At 36.1% G+C, this 16,443-nt stretch overlaps 1 protein-coding gene across 1 annotated transcript; it reads right to left on the bottom strand.

The window, feature by feature from the left end:
* Positions 1-626: 626 nt before the first annotated feature.
* On the bottom strand, positions 627-9,083 carry LOC104593108 (histone deacetylase 6-like). The gene is made up of 6 exons (XM_010252797.3): positions 8,280-9,083; positions 7,029-7,469; positions 6,788-6,930; positions 1,747-1,837; positions 1,507-1,646; positions 627-1,183 (listed from the first exon to the last, which is right to left on the bottom strand). The coding sequence occupies exons 1-6, from the start codon at positions 8,817-8,819 to the stop codon at positions 1,135-1,137; spliced, it is 1,404 nt and encodes a 467-aa protein (XP_010251099.1). The 5' UTR covers positions 8,820-9,083; the 3' UTR covers positions 627-1,134.
* Positions 9,084-16,443: the final 7,360 nt, after the last annotated feature.

Below are 16,443 nucleotides of genomic sequence, written 5' to 3'. Positions count from 1 at the left end.
ATAAAAATGGTAACCAAAAAGCTATTCTCAGGCAGAACAAACTTTTCCTGCATAACGATGTGGTATGATTAAAATACGCCCATGTCAATTGCCAAACTTCTAACAAATAGGGTTGATTGAGAAATTGGATTTGACATCCTACCTTGATTTAGCCGACGAGTTGGGTCAAATTAGGTTGTGCAAAACTAATATCAAACAAACTAATATCGAACCTGGTCTACACATCCCTATGTACAATTCTAAAATATAGGCTCAGTTTTAAATTTTAATTTTTCAAAGAAAAAACGGTTTTCTTTAGCCACCCAATAGCCCATACATATAATACAGGCCAGGCCAGATAATCTTAGACCTGGTAAGCTTAGCCTTGTGTATAATGGATGTAAGGCTATCTTTTAAAACTAATTTTACATCAAAATAAATGAACATTTCTAAGAAACAGGCAGCATCCAAAATACTGTTTTTGATTGTCGTTCCCAAATCAAATGCAACAACATTGGTTGTCGCTTGTCACCATCCAATCAAAACCGAAACCTCTGGAATAACCAGTGGGGCCAACTTTTGTACACATTCCTCCTGTGTGCTTGTGGTAAAAAGCATCAAATCCAGTTGGAGAACTAAAAGAAACATCCAAGCCAACCAAATCCGAGAACCTCTAACTGTTCCAGTACATATGTGCAGTAACAACTTACAAGTTTGAACTGTAATCTGCTCTACAGAAATGATGACAGAAGCCAGGTTTTCCGTTTTCACAGAAGTAAAATCCTTCTTTTACACATTGTACAAAGAAAAAAGAAAAAAAAAAAGAATAAAGAAACTATCCAGGTGAATGGTATTTCTTTTTTTTTTTTATACCAATGCAGTTCTGGCTGCTGAAGCTGTGTTACCAAAAGTAGTGACTGTAGCTACAGAAGTATAGATGAAAAAATGTATCAGTGACAATAATTTGCTAAAAAGTCTATTTCCCACCTCCTGTGTCTGAAAAGTGAAAACATTATTCAATGTCGAAGTAAAAATAAGCTGGCGAAGAGATGCTTCTGATTAATTGTGTAATCTACTGATGTTGTACAACAAGACCCCCGTTTAGTGCAAGTATGAACATTTGCAGAGTTCCATCCATTGTCATGGAGAGCATGGCTATTCTTCCATTGACTTTCTTTCCTCGTTGGTGTCGATTTTGACATCTCTGGATTAAAAATCAGAAAGCAACTTCAGATGAAAATAACAGACACTTGAGGAACTATTAGGTGACACCTTACAGATGAGATGGTGCTTTCAGCACTATTACAAGATACCTTGCAAATGGCCAATCCAGATCCCATGTATTGTGTGCCACACATGTGGCACAAGAAAGGACCAACATGTTCATCAAATGACAGTTTTCCAAAATGGGTTTTCTGTCATTGAAATCATTTTTCTATTTTATAATTTATTTATCTAATTTTTGCTCTTGTTCTTTAAATGAATGTAATAGCTTGTTGTTATTGTATATTTGACACACAAAAATACCTGACGCCCAAGTTTGACTTTGACTGATCAACAATGACGGATTTATCACGTTGAGGCTTTTCATCCTCTTCAGATTCAGACCCATAGTCTTCACCATTCCAAATGCGACATTTTGACCTTTGATCCATGACATCTTCTCCCTATTTCCATCCAATATGATTAAAGATAGGAACCATGAAAAATGGTGAATAAATACATCCAACTTCCTAAAGATCATTCAAGTTTGTAACAGGCTACTACCTCCTCAGGAACTTGGGTACTTGGAGGTTGTGCCTGAAACTGTACACTGGGAGCATGCTGTATTCTTGAAAGCTGACCCAAAAGTACATTTCTGCAAAAGCACATCTTGGAAATGTGTTAGAATATAAAATGTAAAGAAGCAAACTATTCTGTTTCCTAATCTCCCCTTGCAACCAAAAGAAAAAGGAATTCTGCATCTAAAAGGAATGGAAGGAAAACTACAAGACAATAATATCATCATCATCATCATCATCATCTAAGCCTTGTCCCAACTATATGGGGTCAGGTCAGCTACATGAATCCAGTTATGCCATTCCATTTCTTAACTTCGTTAAGTGCCATATCCATTTTTTATAAGAAAATGATATCATATTAGAAAATGCTTGAAGTACATGTTGCCCAATTGAACAAGCCAATCACATTTCCTAGAGTATTCCCACTCAGAATCGTTCAAGCTAAAAGTTCATGCTCCGCATCAAAATCCCCAGGGAAAACCCCCTACTCTATTGCACAACTGTTTCCTCCATGGGACTTCTCTTCAAACCATATAATGATAAAAAAAAAAAAAAAAAAAAGCAGAACCTCAAGCATTGTTCAAGCGTTCATGCACCTCCTATAATATACTCCATTGCACAATCATTTCCTCCATGGGAAATTGTAGAAAAACTAAAAGAGAGAAAGTTTAGCAGAAGAAAATATCATAATCTTTGTTAATATACCAAGCGGGACATCCAACAAGAGGAAGTTCTTTTTTTATCAATAAGAAGAAAATTCTATTAAATAACAACTAATAAAAAGCTTGTTTATCTTCAAAAGGGTTAAGCTTGTCATCAGGACATTATGGGAGATTTTGCCTTTAATCCATTTGCAATTTGCTCCAATCATGGGCCTTGGGACATAGGACCAATAGATGAATCTGCAGCCCCATAACTTGCTAGGCTTCCACTAAGAATGTTAGCTATTCCAAACATCAAATAACCAAATGACTTCTAGCCATCTGATTTGGGCATCAACTGTAGAGATTTTCTTCAAAAGAAGTTTTTTCTCCACAATCCAATTGATTAAATGTATCAAAATGACAAAATCAGGTGGAAATAATCCTCAGTGCCTGAATTTTTGGTCTTGCTGATCCACTAGAGAAGACCAATCAATGGTTGTCCTGGCATTTGTAAGATGGAGCATGTGGTAAGTTAAGGTGGCCCTACTTTATGGAACACAAACTGTTTCTATTGAAATTTTCATATTAATGGGAAGCTTTTATAATTAATGACACGCTAATCTAGTTATCTGTTGTATCTTTTTTTACCAGAAACAATGATAAGAGTTTTATTGCTAAAGATCGAAAAACAGGCCCCCCTCAGAATGTTTGGAGAGTAGAAACCATACAAGCAGCCAAAAGATGAAATGGAGTTCATTAGATCAGATTGTAGATTACACATTGGCCCCTGGACCTGGCAATATAAGTTCTAACCTGTTGATCTCATCTATGGCTAGAGAGTCTGATGCATCACTTGCACATCTAAAGACCCATCTGAGTGAGCAGTTTAGCGTGGATGGTTGCATTTTTTGCCTCTCCAACTGTGAATCTTAAAGACAAAGGACCATCCAAATCTAGTTGTGAACCAGCTTAATGCCACTTGACAGTCACTTTCCTAAACCAAATTGTACCAACCCATACACCATAGCAACCATACATGATACACCTTGGAGTAATGCCATAAACTCAGCCCTTTGAGATGTGCCTTCTCCTCAACACCAGAATAGCTTGGCTATGCATCACCATTGTATGTCAAAAGATCCTCCTACTCCTGAACAACCTTGGTTGTTATGACAACAGCCATCAAAATGTAGCATTTTCTTTCTTTTTTTTTATCAATAAAATGTAGCATTTTCTTCCCTACAACGGGATTGCCACACCTCAACTATCTGCTGTCTTCTTTATGCATAAGTAGCAATGGAATGCCACCCTCTTTTTTTTTTTTTTATTAGTAATGCCACCCTCTTAGCATGGCATCTATAGAAATACCTCTGATGTCCTCTTTTGTTAGAACCAAATGTAACACTAACAGTAGTACTCTCATCCTACTTCTGAAAAGGTCATTGCATTTCTCTTGCAAGTCACACCACATGCTCCAAAGAATAGCATGTCTTTTACATTGCCAAGAATTTTGCTTCTCTTAGTGCTTATAGTTATGAAATAGGAGTAGAGTCCATTATATAAGCTAGTGGAGATGAAGAACCAAATAAAAGGGAAATATTGGCTCCACATCTTTGTGATGAAGGGGCAATTGAGGAAAAAGTTGTTGACATTCTCACCACTTTTCAAGCAAAGGACACACATATGAAGGGAGAGGCACTAAGTTCATGGTCTTCATTGAACCATCTCAGCAATATTGATAAATTGATAACCTTCGATATATCTTCCCAAAGGGCTTTGATTTTTAGTGGAGTAGGGCCATCCCAAAGAGTTCAAACTAACAAAGTTTAGGGGACAGAAGAGTCATATCAGGTGACTTCAGAAAAGAGACAGAGAACGCGTTAAAGGTCCAAATTCTCTGGTTAAGTCCCTCATGGAGAAATAAAATATCTTTGAGGAGATCTAAGAGGTTGACCACTTCCTCACCCTCATTATCTCTGATACCTCTCTTAAACCAAAATCACAATTGATGCCCAAGGAGTCTAAGGTATTGAATGCACAAGGGCCTCTCTCCCCAGTCCCCACTAAACATTTTTCCCAAATCTCACTCTATGGCCTGAAATAGGGTCATACTTAATGTGTCCTAAGAATAGAGGGTAGGTTGCCACGATGGCTTTCCACAGGTATCTCAATGTTATCTTACTAGCCAATCCAAGGCCATGGCAATTTTGATGAAATCCATATTTGCCATGCCAAACAGAATAAGATTCAATACAGAATCTCCAAAGCCATTTTCTAAGAAGAAATTGTGTTTTTGCTCCTCGCCATTACCTTAGACCTCCATCTCTCTTCTTTCTTCACACACTCCATAAACAGTCACTAACAATTTTATTGATTCTTTTTACAACTTCTATTGGCGCTTTGAACACCTACAAGAAGTACTCTCACAAGTTGGGGTATGTTGCTTCCATAGTTACGGTCCTACCTTCTAAGGAAATGTAATTCTTTTTCCGAGCTGCCAATTTTTTTGAGAACCTTTTCACTACTACATTCCAGAAAGAGGACTCTCTAGAATTCTCCTAAGAGGAACTGAAGAGATTTAAGGGGGCTTCCTATAACTCCACACCCTAGAATAGAATATTTGTGTATTCTTCCAATTCTACTGGATCTATACTAATCTCTGTAATGTTGCATTTGAAAAGTCTAATCCTCAACATGCACCCTCTCCACAGTTTCAAAATGGCTTTTAAATTTCTAAAATTCACCTCAAGATATTATCCCAAAATGTTGTTGTTGTCAATGAATTGTAGGTGAAACACAACCCTTTCTTTCATCCCTACTTGAAAACACCTTAAAATGCCTCTTTCATCAGCCTAATTAAGTAATCTGCTAAAAACTTCTACCACAAGGATGAACAACATCAGTGAGAGTGACCTTGCCTAAGACCTCCTCCCAATGTCCATTGTCTGAAACACTCATTTCAAGAAGTTCCAATCTACATGATCAAAAAGTCCTTTTCCCTACCATAATATTATTAACCACTTCATTGCAACCAATAGTTGGTCTAGAGTGACCTCAAACAAAACACCCCAGGGACAGGGATGGAAGATAACAAAGAACCTCTACAATGATTTTATGAAGACTGATCACGAAACTTACCAGCCCAAAATCATTTGGAGAAGAAGCTCTAGGTCATTTCACAATAAGTGAAACAAAAGTGTCATTCATCCCCTTTCTGAATTTCCCTGTCTAATTAAGTTCCTTAAACACCTTCAAGAGATTCTCTTTGATCATCTCCATGCATTCTTGGTAAAAAGCCATCAAAATGTTATTTGTATCCTTAAGCCAAATATTGCTCATTTAATATCCTCTCCCTCAAAAGGTTGTACCAACTGATGTCTCGCCTCCCTTGGTACTACATCCCACACTAACTCCTAAATCAGGAACCACACTGTCAATGGTGCATACTGCATAAAAGCACTGGAAATGGAAGAGTATTATTTCTTCAATTTTTTGGAGTTCCTTACCTCATTCCTATTCAGAAATAGAGAGAGTGTTCAGGAATACTTTAGGTGAAATTTTGGCAATTTATTCCAGCTCAATAGGGGAAGGAGTTGTTGGCAGTTCTACATGGACTGAATTTAGGTGAAAGTCTTAACTATAGAAATGTGGTGGTAGAACTCTTGGGTTGTAGTGGAATGGTTCAGAAACAACAGTATGGGCCCTTGGCAATACAGGCATTGATAAAAGATTTATTATAATAAAATATCTACTTCCATTTATAACATTTTATTATAATATTACAAATAAATAAATTTGGACAATTTTTCTCCCCTATATTATGTTGACATATAATGGGGAAAGTGACAAAATGGTGCACCCACTGGAGGTGTACGCCTTTAGCCGAACTTATTGGAATGTTCATGGGGTGTACGCCTCTAAACTGGATGTGTATGCCTTTATTATGTGCCTCCAGCACCTTTTAAAACATGAACAAGATTACAAGTAGGTATTCATGATAAAAAAATTGATCTAACTTGCACTTAAAAATACAGCTAATACAGCCAAATAATTTTGATCAAAACTGTAAGGGTCTATACTGATGCTTTAGCAACAAAATTGCATCGTTCAATATTAGCACAATGGAAATATTAAAATGCGCATCCTAATGAATAATGATTTTTTTTACTGATTAGCAAATAATGACTTCACGGAAACTAATTTCCATGAATGCATCTGGAAGGCATTGAGATGTTTACAAATTCTGAAAGGAGGCATAACAAGTAATAAAACCCAACTGTGTGACTTCATTCAGTTTCCATAGCACAGATTTCAGGAATAAGCTTAATGTATTGTAGCATAAACAAATAAAGTACTACAGCAGTAGTATTTTTTGAAGCTTACCTCATTCTTTCCAAATCTTTTGGCGAGTTTTGATTCTCCATGTTGCTTGGTTCAATATGGAGAGTATAATCAGGGCCAAAGTACTCATAATATTCATTGTAAGGAAGTTTATTGTCAGGTTCTACCCCCACAGCAACTGCTGTCTGAACATGAAAACAGATGGACTCAAATGGTTTAAATTTTAATTGTAATCAGAAACAAAAGCTTGATATTATGAGAAGCAATAAGAAGCAGAAAATACCTCATAGCACCAGCAACGAGCAACATTACGGATTGTATATCCTCCACCGCCCAAGACCATCAGAGGGACATTAAAGGATCTGAGAAAGCGAAGACAGTCTGCATGGCCCTTCACTGACAAGTTGAAGCAACCTAACCTGTCACCAGATAAAGAATCCGCACCACACTGCAGAACAACTGCATCTGGCTGATAGATTTCCATGACTTTTTGAATGATGGGCTGAAATAGTCCCCTAAAACTCTCATCATCCATTCCATCATTCAGTGGGACATTGAGAGCATAATACTTCCCAGGGCCTGCTCCAATGTCCTTAAGATGCCCAGTCCCAGGAAAGAAGTCCCCAAATTTATGGAAAGACACTGTCATAACCCTGTCAGTGGTGAAAAATGCCTCCTCAACACCATCTCCATGATGAATGTCAATATCTACATACAGTACACGCTGCCCAATGGAACCAGATGGATCAAACAAAAAAAAGGTCATCCATATTTACACATTGATATCTATTAAACAATTAAATAACATATCCTGTAGTTTCCAAGCTGCTATTGGAGAATAAAATCAGGAAGAAAACCGAATGCTTTCACAATTCTATCTATGTACACTATGGAACGCTTGAGAATTGAGAACATCGCTTCGGAATTTAAATTGGGTAATACCCTAAAGGACTAAACAAATGTTGGCTCATTCCAATGAACTAATTATGTATTTTCAGCTACTCTGCCCTTAGTTCCAATTTTCAGTGGACTGCAAATTGTGTCGATTAACAGACAGAAAACTAGAATACAAAGGCAAAGACTAGATCTTTTTCCTGCTTAGAGATACCAACGGCATTCATGATGTTTGTAATCATGTATCTCACGGTCTAAACTTTGCGCTCACAAACATTCAACAATACCAAAATTAAAATTTCAGGTAAAAGAAACAAAAGGGAAGAAAAATAGATCCAGAAAATCATACAAGGACAATAACGCACAAAGCCTCCTCCAGAAAAATACTAAAATAGGTTACAGTAGAAAAAAGATACCAGAAAATCAAGTAGTAAATACTCAAAATAGTCAACAAGGAAATATCTAAAAAAGACATCAAAAAGAACCTAAGCTACATATAATATCAAAAAATCCACGGGAAAAGAAAAGGCAAAAGGATCAATAGAAACCGAGAGGACACAGAAAAGAAAGAAAGAAAGAAAGATGGGGAAACCAGGAGAATGATAAAGTCGAGTGGGTATTGAAACAAATGGCTTCTTACCCTGTTCACCTTGAGAAGCTCAAGAATCCCCAGAACGATATCATTGACATAACAGAAGCCAGAGGCCTCACTCTTCTTCGCGTGATGCAATCCACCCGCCCAATTCAAGGCAATATCTGCATCCCCGCGGTTCAACTTAACAGCGGCACCAATTGATCCTCCGGCGGACGCCTGACAGAAGGCAAACAAGCCGTCGAAAACGGGGCAGTCCTCGCCGACGTTGAAGCGCTTGAGGTGGCGGGCGTGTGTGTGGTCGTGGAGAGTCTCGGGTGTTACGGATGCGAGGAAGTCGACGTAATCGTCGGAGTGGAAGCGGCGGATGTCATCAGGACCGGCAAGATAAGGGCGGTTGACCTCCATACGACGGTGAAGAGAGTAGTGGACTATGAGGTTGTGAGCCATACGGATCCGATGGGGCTTCATTGGGTGGCCCTGTCCGTAGTAGTAGTCTCCGATTGAAGGCTCGTAGAAGTAGCACACCCTCCGCTTCTTCGCGTCTGGCCCTCCTGGGAGAGAAGCGCTCCCCGACGCATTCTCCATCGTCTCTCTCTCTCTCTCTCTCTCTCTCTCTCAGAAGACAAAAGCCTCACAACTCGCGACTCGCAAAGTATGGAACAACGACGGAGCGGGAGTCTGGAGGGGGTCGTATTTATAAGTGCACGTAACTCGTTAAGCGATTGCCTTCCAGGCATACAGCGCGCTTATTCGCTAACTCGGAACTCAGCTGAAGATCCAACTAGGCTGAATTCGGATGAGCTATTCATAAAGGCTGAAGCGGAGTAGCGGAGAACCAGATGCTCGTCAAAAAAAACGAAAAAAAAAAAGGTAAATTATATATAGCTACCATGTGTACTTTGGGGGTAGTGACAGATTGGTACCTGAATTTTCAATTACAACACTTAGTACCTGAATTTTCAAAAATGGATATTAGGGCTCATCCCATACTATTTCACCACTTAAACGTTATATAATATCAAAAATACTTTATCATTCTCAGATAATTGAATGTCTCTCTAGGACGATGTTCTCATGTGGACACCAGATAATAGATTTAAATTTCCTAACGATGGCATTTTATAGTGATGATTTTATTTAAAAAATACATAAAAAAAATATTTTTAACATTATGTAATGTTTAACTGATGGACTCACTGGGAGTTTTATACAACCTAGGGTTTTAAAAGATTTTATGAAGTTTTATACAATCATCTTTTATTGGGCTTTAAATCCAATTTAAAAGTAAAATGAATTAAAAATATTCATAAAATTTTATCAATAAATTTATAGATACATACATACATATATATATATAAAGTAGATACTTGTATTGGTTATGGTGCTAGTTATAAAAGTTAAATTTGGTTATGGTGTATACATATATACACCCCCTGTTTAAGTCTTTATAAGGTAAAAGCCAACTCCTAGTAATAAGTTTAAGAACTTCTTGCAATTATCTTATGTGGGATTCAAGCAAAATACTAAGATATAAAAGTATTTTAATGAATGCAGGGAAAGTTGAATTTTAGCTTAAACTCAAAGGCCCCATTTTGTTCATATAGGAACAAGGGTGTAGAATCAAAACCAGAATAATTTAGAATCGGAATCAGAATGGACTATTCTGATTTCAATTATTTGATTGGGTGGAATCGAAATCCCATTTTCATTCTTGGTGGAATGGCATTACCCCAAACGGACTCAAAGTAGAATTCTTATAGGCATAAATTACACAAGTATGAGTGTGTGCAAAAAAGTGAAAAAGCCAAAAAGAATGAAGAACAAAATTACCCTTACTAAAATTTTTGAATCACACGTACACATATGTATATTAACAAAATTACCACATCTGTGTGTAGAAAACAAATACATGTATGTATTTCTTACCATAAGCTTGGGTTACCCGAGACCTCAACCTAAGCCCAATTTTAGTTTAGGTCAAGGCCAAGTTTTCTAACCTGGACATAACTTGAAGCCCAAAAACTTAAGACCTATTCATGCAAAAACTTGGATCAAATTGAATTGAGTTCAGATTGAACCCGCCAAAGTTACACTTTTAGTCAGGGCCCTTTGAGAAATTATCTCATCTAAGCAACTGACATTCCAACAAAAAGAACATGGATAAATGTTTTTATTCCCCTGGTAAATAATATTGACATGTATCAGCTCGTATTGTGCCGGTGGCTTCCTGATACGCCCCTACAGGGGTTGTATCGGGTCAGCTACTGGTTCAAAAGATAGCCGGGCTTTAAACCAACCCCTCTGAACCAATTTCAAAAAAAAAAAAAGTGATACATTAAAAAAAAAAAAAAAGCACCACCACAAGGGCGTATCTGCCCGTGTTAATATTTAGAACCTTGAGTTGAACCCATTAGGCAAAAGATCGTAGGAATACTGTAACAGGAAGTGGTGAGAGGAACCCAATAGATGAATTTGAAGTAGGGAATTCTCAGTCAGAGTGGAAGATAAAATGTGAAAGAGAGTACAGCAACTGAGCCATCAGGTGCATGGCCATTCACTTTCTGCATTTTTTTAGGGTATTTGGTGATAGAACCACCAATAACCCTACTCTCCAAAGTCGGCAGTTGCATGAATTAAATCCGCATCAATACTGGAATGGCCATCGCCATTCACTTTCAATGAATCAATCTTCTTAGATCTACCTGCCACTGAACCTGGAGAACACATTCTTAGTAGCAGTGTAGAACGCGATGCATGACAACCACTGCCCATTTGGAAGGGGTTTGTGCACTAGCTTTGCAAGGTGGGCTTCTAATGAACAACTTAGAAGTTATATTTGGTGAAAACCCTTGGAAAGCCTAATATGCTTTCTTTTAACAACAAAAAAAATGGCTTTTGGGTGACCATTTTGGGAGATTTCACGGCTTGTGGCTTTGGTGGGCCCAACATGAAAATTATAGAAGAAATATTTGGTAAAAAAACCAAACCAAAAAGCTCAAATATGCTTTTATTCAACTAAGAAATTAATAGACTTTCGATAAAACTAGTTTTAGTAGTTTTTTCAAAGTACTGGTTCTGTCGGTGCAATTCAATAAACTCTGAAACCCTTTCGAGCAAGCTTTTATTAGCTTCTTTAAAACAATTAAGGCGGTGCTTAGATGTTGTTTTCTGAGAAAACAGTGCCACATAGGTGTTATATCAGAAAAAGCGGTGTTTTAGAAAATGACCTTTTGTTTGATATCATTTTTCTGGAAAAAATGTTACTCTAGATTATGTCTTGGAAATTGGGAAAGTATAATCTAAAGGAACATCAAATTCAATGTTTTCTTAAAAAACAACTCGTTACTGCGAGTGGTGCAATGATGTCGCATCATCTTGGATGTAGACCAATGCCGAAAATGGTTCTATAGTACTGATAACAAATAAAATTAGTACTGTTTTCCCTAAAAACAGCCTATATAATAGCACCATTTCCAAACAAAAAAAAAAATAAGCATCATTTTCTGATGCTTACAATTCAGACATACAGAACACCGATGTCAAACACCTACTAAGTAAAAAGCAGCTATTGATGTCGTTGAAGCTATAATGGCGTTGAAGAAGACAGTTTCAGATAGCATTAGAGATGGATTTTAGGAAACTTGGATAAAGAAAGACCAAGGCTGCAAACAATTGAATCAAATAAAAGTGGAGTATATTTATATCTGACGGATGTGTAAAATATGGATCTGAATTCGATTTGTTTATATGGGTATCCAGTTTGATTCGAAGCTCAAAATCTATAAAACCAACATAAATTTATAAAATTAAATATTAAATGAGAAAATATATATTACAAATAGAAAAAATAAGTCTCTAAATCACTAATCCAACTTAGTTTTAAAAAAACTGAAATTTAAATTAGAAAGGGTCTTCTATACATGTATTTATGTGTCACTCTTTTTTTAAGAAAGGAAATTTATTAATAATCACAAGGATTGGGGATATGACCTATCCCTTCAAAAGAGCAAAAGGCTTAAAAAAATAGTTGTCATCATCTTCCATAAAATGAGAGGGAGAAAGTTGGTTAATGGAAAAGTGATATCTATTGATTAAGGCCCTATTTGGTGTGTCTTTTTGTGCTGGCTGTCGGCATTTTAGAAGCTCAACAGCCCATATTTTGATTTTTTTATGTTTGGTTGAAAAAAGATTTAGTCATCGAAAGCTGTAGCCCCAAAAAGATACAAGAAGCTCATTTCAGGTTATGAATGAAGCTTCAAATTGAACTTTTCGTCTTTTTTTTTTCAATTCATCTTTGCACAAAAAGACGCACTGACAGACACGCCTTAACCAAACGGTCTTTAAGCTGTTAAGATCTTGATGCAAAAGCTCACATCATCTTTTCACCGTCAGAGTTTCCAGATCTTCCAAAAAAGAGTTGCCAAACAGTCCCTAACTTTATTGTGTTTTTTTTTCTAATTATAAGTACTAGGCCCCATGATAAAGTTAGTTTCATTTATCTAGGTAAAACTTATCCACCTTTTAAGTAGGGGTGTGAAGTGTCAATCCGACCAGATTTGGTCCAATTTGACCTGGTCAATTATAAACCCAATACAAATGGATCTGATCCAATATGATCAAGTGAATATTTTGTTCCATTTTGGAGTAGTCCAATTCAATGTATGAACCATCATATCTATTCAAATTGGTTTTATTGTAGATTGATTCAAATCCAAACTTGGCCCATTGACACTTGCATTCTTATCTTCTATCAATGGACCAGATATTGGTTCAATCTAATATAAATCTATTACGGATGGACCAAGTCTAGTCCAATCCAATAAATACTTTAGACTGGATCCAAATCAAAATCAATTTGGACGGGTCTAACCCAAAATCACTCCATTGACACCCCCACTTTTAGGTGGGTAAATAAGTTGGGATAAATTTGCTCATTTTTAACATTTTACTTTTTATAAGTAAAAAAATCATTATATCACTTACTTATAAATAAAAAACATGCATAAATGAACTTACCCAATTAAATATTATTCAGAAAAACATTTAATGAGTAAATGAACTTAGGTAAATGACCTTTAAAAAAAAAAACGAACAAAGTTGTGTGTTTGATCTGAAAGACCTTAGACACCTGTTTGTATTGCAGTAAATAAAGTTGTGTGTTCCGCATTAGACTTGCCTGTATTTTTCTTGTTCTCCACTGTAATCCTTTTTTTTTTGGTGTGTGTACAATTATTTTTATCCACACATAAATGTATTATGATAATAAATGGATCCTATTATTTTTACCCACAGACAAATGTACACTTATTAATAAATGGATCACATTATCAAAGCCGATCCAATTCAATTGGATTAATTGAATTAATTTACAGAAGACTCCAAAATTGGATTAATTTACAGAAATCAGCAAATATAAATTGGATTAATTTACAGAAGACTCCAAAATTAACGGTGGTAAATTGTGTTGATTTTTTTTCTTTTTTTTTTTCGGGTACTTGAACTGTGTTATCGAATTACGCGTGTAGAAGTTTTTTTCTTCTCTCTCTTCATCTCTTGGTGACAGTTTATGGTATGCATGTCTTTTACAAATCTCGAATTGTTTGGTTGGAGATGCATGGGCCATGCGATAGGTCTACCTCGAGGTGGGCGTATATCTTTTTATCAGGGGTAATGGGTTGGGCCGGGTTTAGCATCAAGAGAAAAGTAACATTCATTACTGTAATTTAAATGATCAATTGTTATTTATGTAATTTTATTATGAATAATTAACAACTGTTAATCTCTCTGTAGAGAGAGAGTTCAGATCTGCGCCCCAAGACGGGGCGCCCCACAACGTCTCACAGCACATCCCTGTGGTGTATTGGGAACATCTAATCATCGGGAGATGTTCCCAATACATGACGGGGATGTGATGTGGGACATTGTGCGGCGCAAATGTGAATTCATATATTTTTATTATTGTATTTTTTAATAATTGTGTATTTTTACTATAAATTTTCAATAATTATTGGGGATTAAATTATTGTTATTTATCGAAAATGAGACTATTAATTTAGCTAAAATTATGAGTGTTCATGAATTCGGTCCTATCATAGGCTATTTGGCCAATCAAATTGATTTACTCAGGTTGGGGAGTTGGTTAGCTGAAACCAATATTTTAAAAAATGACCCAAAAATGGAACCGTTATGGCCACTGATTTTAGGGTCAACGGTCTGACCGTCCAATTCGAACGAATAGCCCGTTCTGACAGCAAAATTAAAAAAATAAAAAAACAATAAAAAACTATTGAATGGGTCAACAGTTTGACTGCCCGGGTCAACGGTTTTTTACCAGATTATGGGTTTTGGGTAAAACGGAACCAGTTGCCTGGACGGTTCCTGGGCCAAACAATCCGACCGTTCGAGTCAACGGCAGTTCAAAAACGTTGGCTGAAACCGGCTAACCTTTTGTGAAAACCGACCCACCCAAGTTGTACCGGTTTGGGTCGGTTTTCACAAAAGGTCAGTCAAAATTTTTGAACCAAAGCCGATATAAAATACTGGAAAACCGGTCAACACGGGTCGAGTTGATCGGGTTGGTTGGTTTCATAAGTTTGACGAATAAACCTAACTGAAATTAATTATTGTTATTTTTGTATTATAAAAACTTATTAAAAGTAGTATATAAAATATGAATAATTATTAATTATTTAAAAAATTAAAAATATAAAACAAATCTTACGTATTTCTATTAGGGTCATTTACTAGAACACACCTTATAGTTTTACATATTTACTTAAACCTACCTTATAGTTTTCATTTTACTAAAACATCCCATATATTTTATAACTTATTTATCTAATCAATCTTTTATTAAAAAGTGTTTGTTTTGCCATTAAGCCCATGATTTTTTATTCCAAAAATACCCTTAACACTTTTTTATATATATAGCAAAATTGGCCAAATATAGCCAATAGAGTGATTTCCCGTGTCTTATTAAGGGCAAAAATGATATTTTTGTTTCTATTTTATTTTAATTAAATTTATTTAAATGAACATTTGGCTCAACATTGTCATTTTCCACTATCATCTAAAGGAAGATTGATTAAATTCCTTGCAAATTATAAGTGGTGTTTTAGTAAAATACTATCTATAGGGTAGATTTTAATAAATGACTCTTTCTATTATTTATCTTTCGCTTTAATAAATCCTATGCATAGCATGAGTCCCCACTAGTATATTATCAAAATCTAACACAAGATCTTTTATTTATTTATTTATTTTGATTTATTAAACTACACAATGGGGTAGATGATCCCGCATACCCATAACCTCAAATTCCTAGTCTGTTAGAGCAATTCAGTGGCCATACCAACCGATCTATCCATCGATTGGGTGGCTTGGGATCAGCTTAACCCATGTTCAATTTCACTTTATAGATTCTGTGCATAACAAGGGTCCCAACTAATATTATAGTTTATACAATATAAGATAATATAAAATATATATAATTTGCTTTTCTCTTGCAATTATTTTCATTTAGTTTTTCTTTTTGCATCTTATTGGTCGTGGCATGCAACCATGGTTGCAGCAGACTTTTTCTTCCAAGCCATATAGGATGTAGGCAGAATTTTAGAATCAAATCTCAAGGAAGGTTTAAATAATTTAGCCAAGAATGTGGCTCAGTTTGGGAAGAGCAAGAAAAACAAATGTCTAGTGTAAATCTTGTATATTATATTTTTAAGTTTTGTATTTACATTATACATGTTTATATCTGTACTCTTCCTAAACTGAGCCTAAAATAAAAACCGAAAGATTCTCTTCAACTAGATTGACCAAAGTCAATGATTTCTAAACATCTTTGAAGCCGTTCACATTTTAGGAACTGGAAAGAAACATAAGGTTTCAAGATTGGCATCCCTGATTATATGGACGGAAAAGAAGCTTTTGGTCTTTACCTCTTTAAGCTATATTAAGCTCTAACATGAACCACGTGATTGGCATCCCCAATTACATGAATGAATGAAAGAGATAAACTCAAAATGAGTCCAGATCACCTACCAATAAAATACATCCCAACAGCCCATCAACATGATTTAACACGGCATATCTCATTCATGGCAGGTGCCACTTTCATGGTGGGTCCAGTTTCATGATGAGATGTGAGGTGTTAAATCCAATTGGTAGGGGTTGGAACGTATTTTATTGGTAGAAGATCCCCAACTCACTC

The sequence above is a fragment of the Nelumbo nucifera genome, chromosome 3, assembly GCF_055504915.1.
Source record: "Nelumbo nucifera cultivar China Antique chromosome 3, China Antique-T2T, whole genome shotgun sequence".
Taxonomy (NCBI): domain Eukaryota; kingdom Viridiplantae; phylum Streptophyta; class Magnoliopsida; order Proteales; family Nelumbonaceae; genus Nelumbo; species Nelumbo nucifera.
The sequence above is the reverse complement of the archived record's forward strand: the minus strand, read 5'-3'. Positions and strand labels throughout refer to the sequence as shown.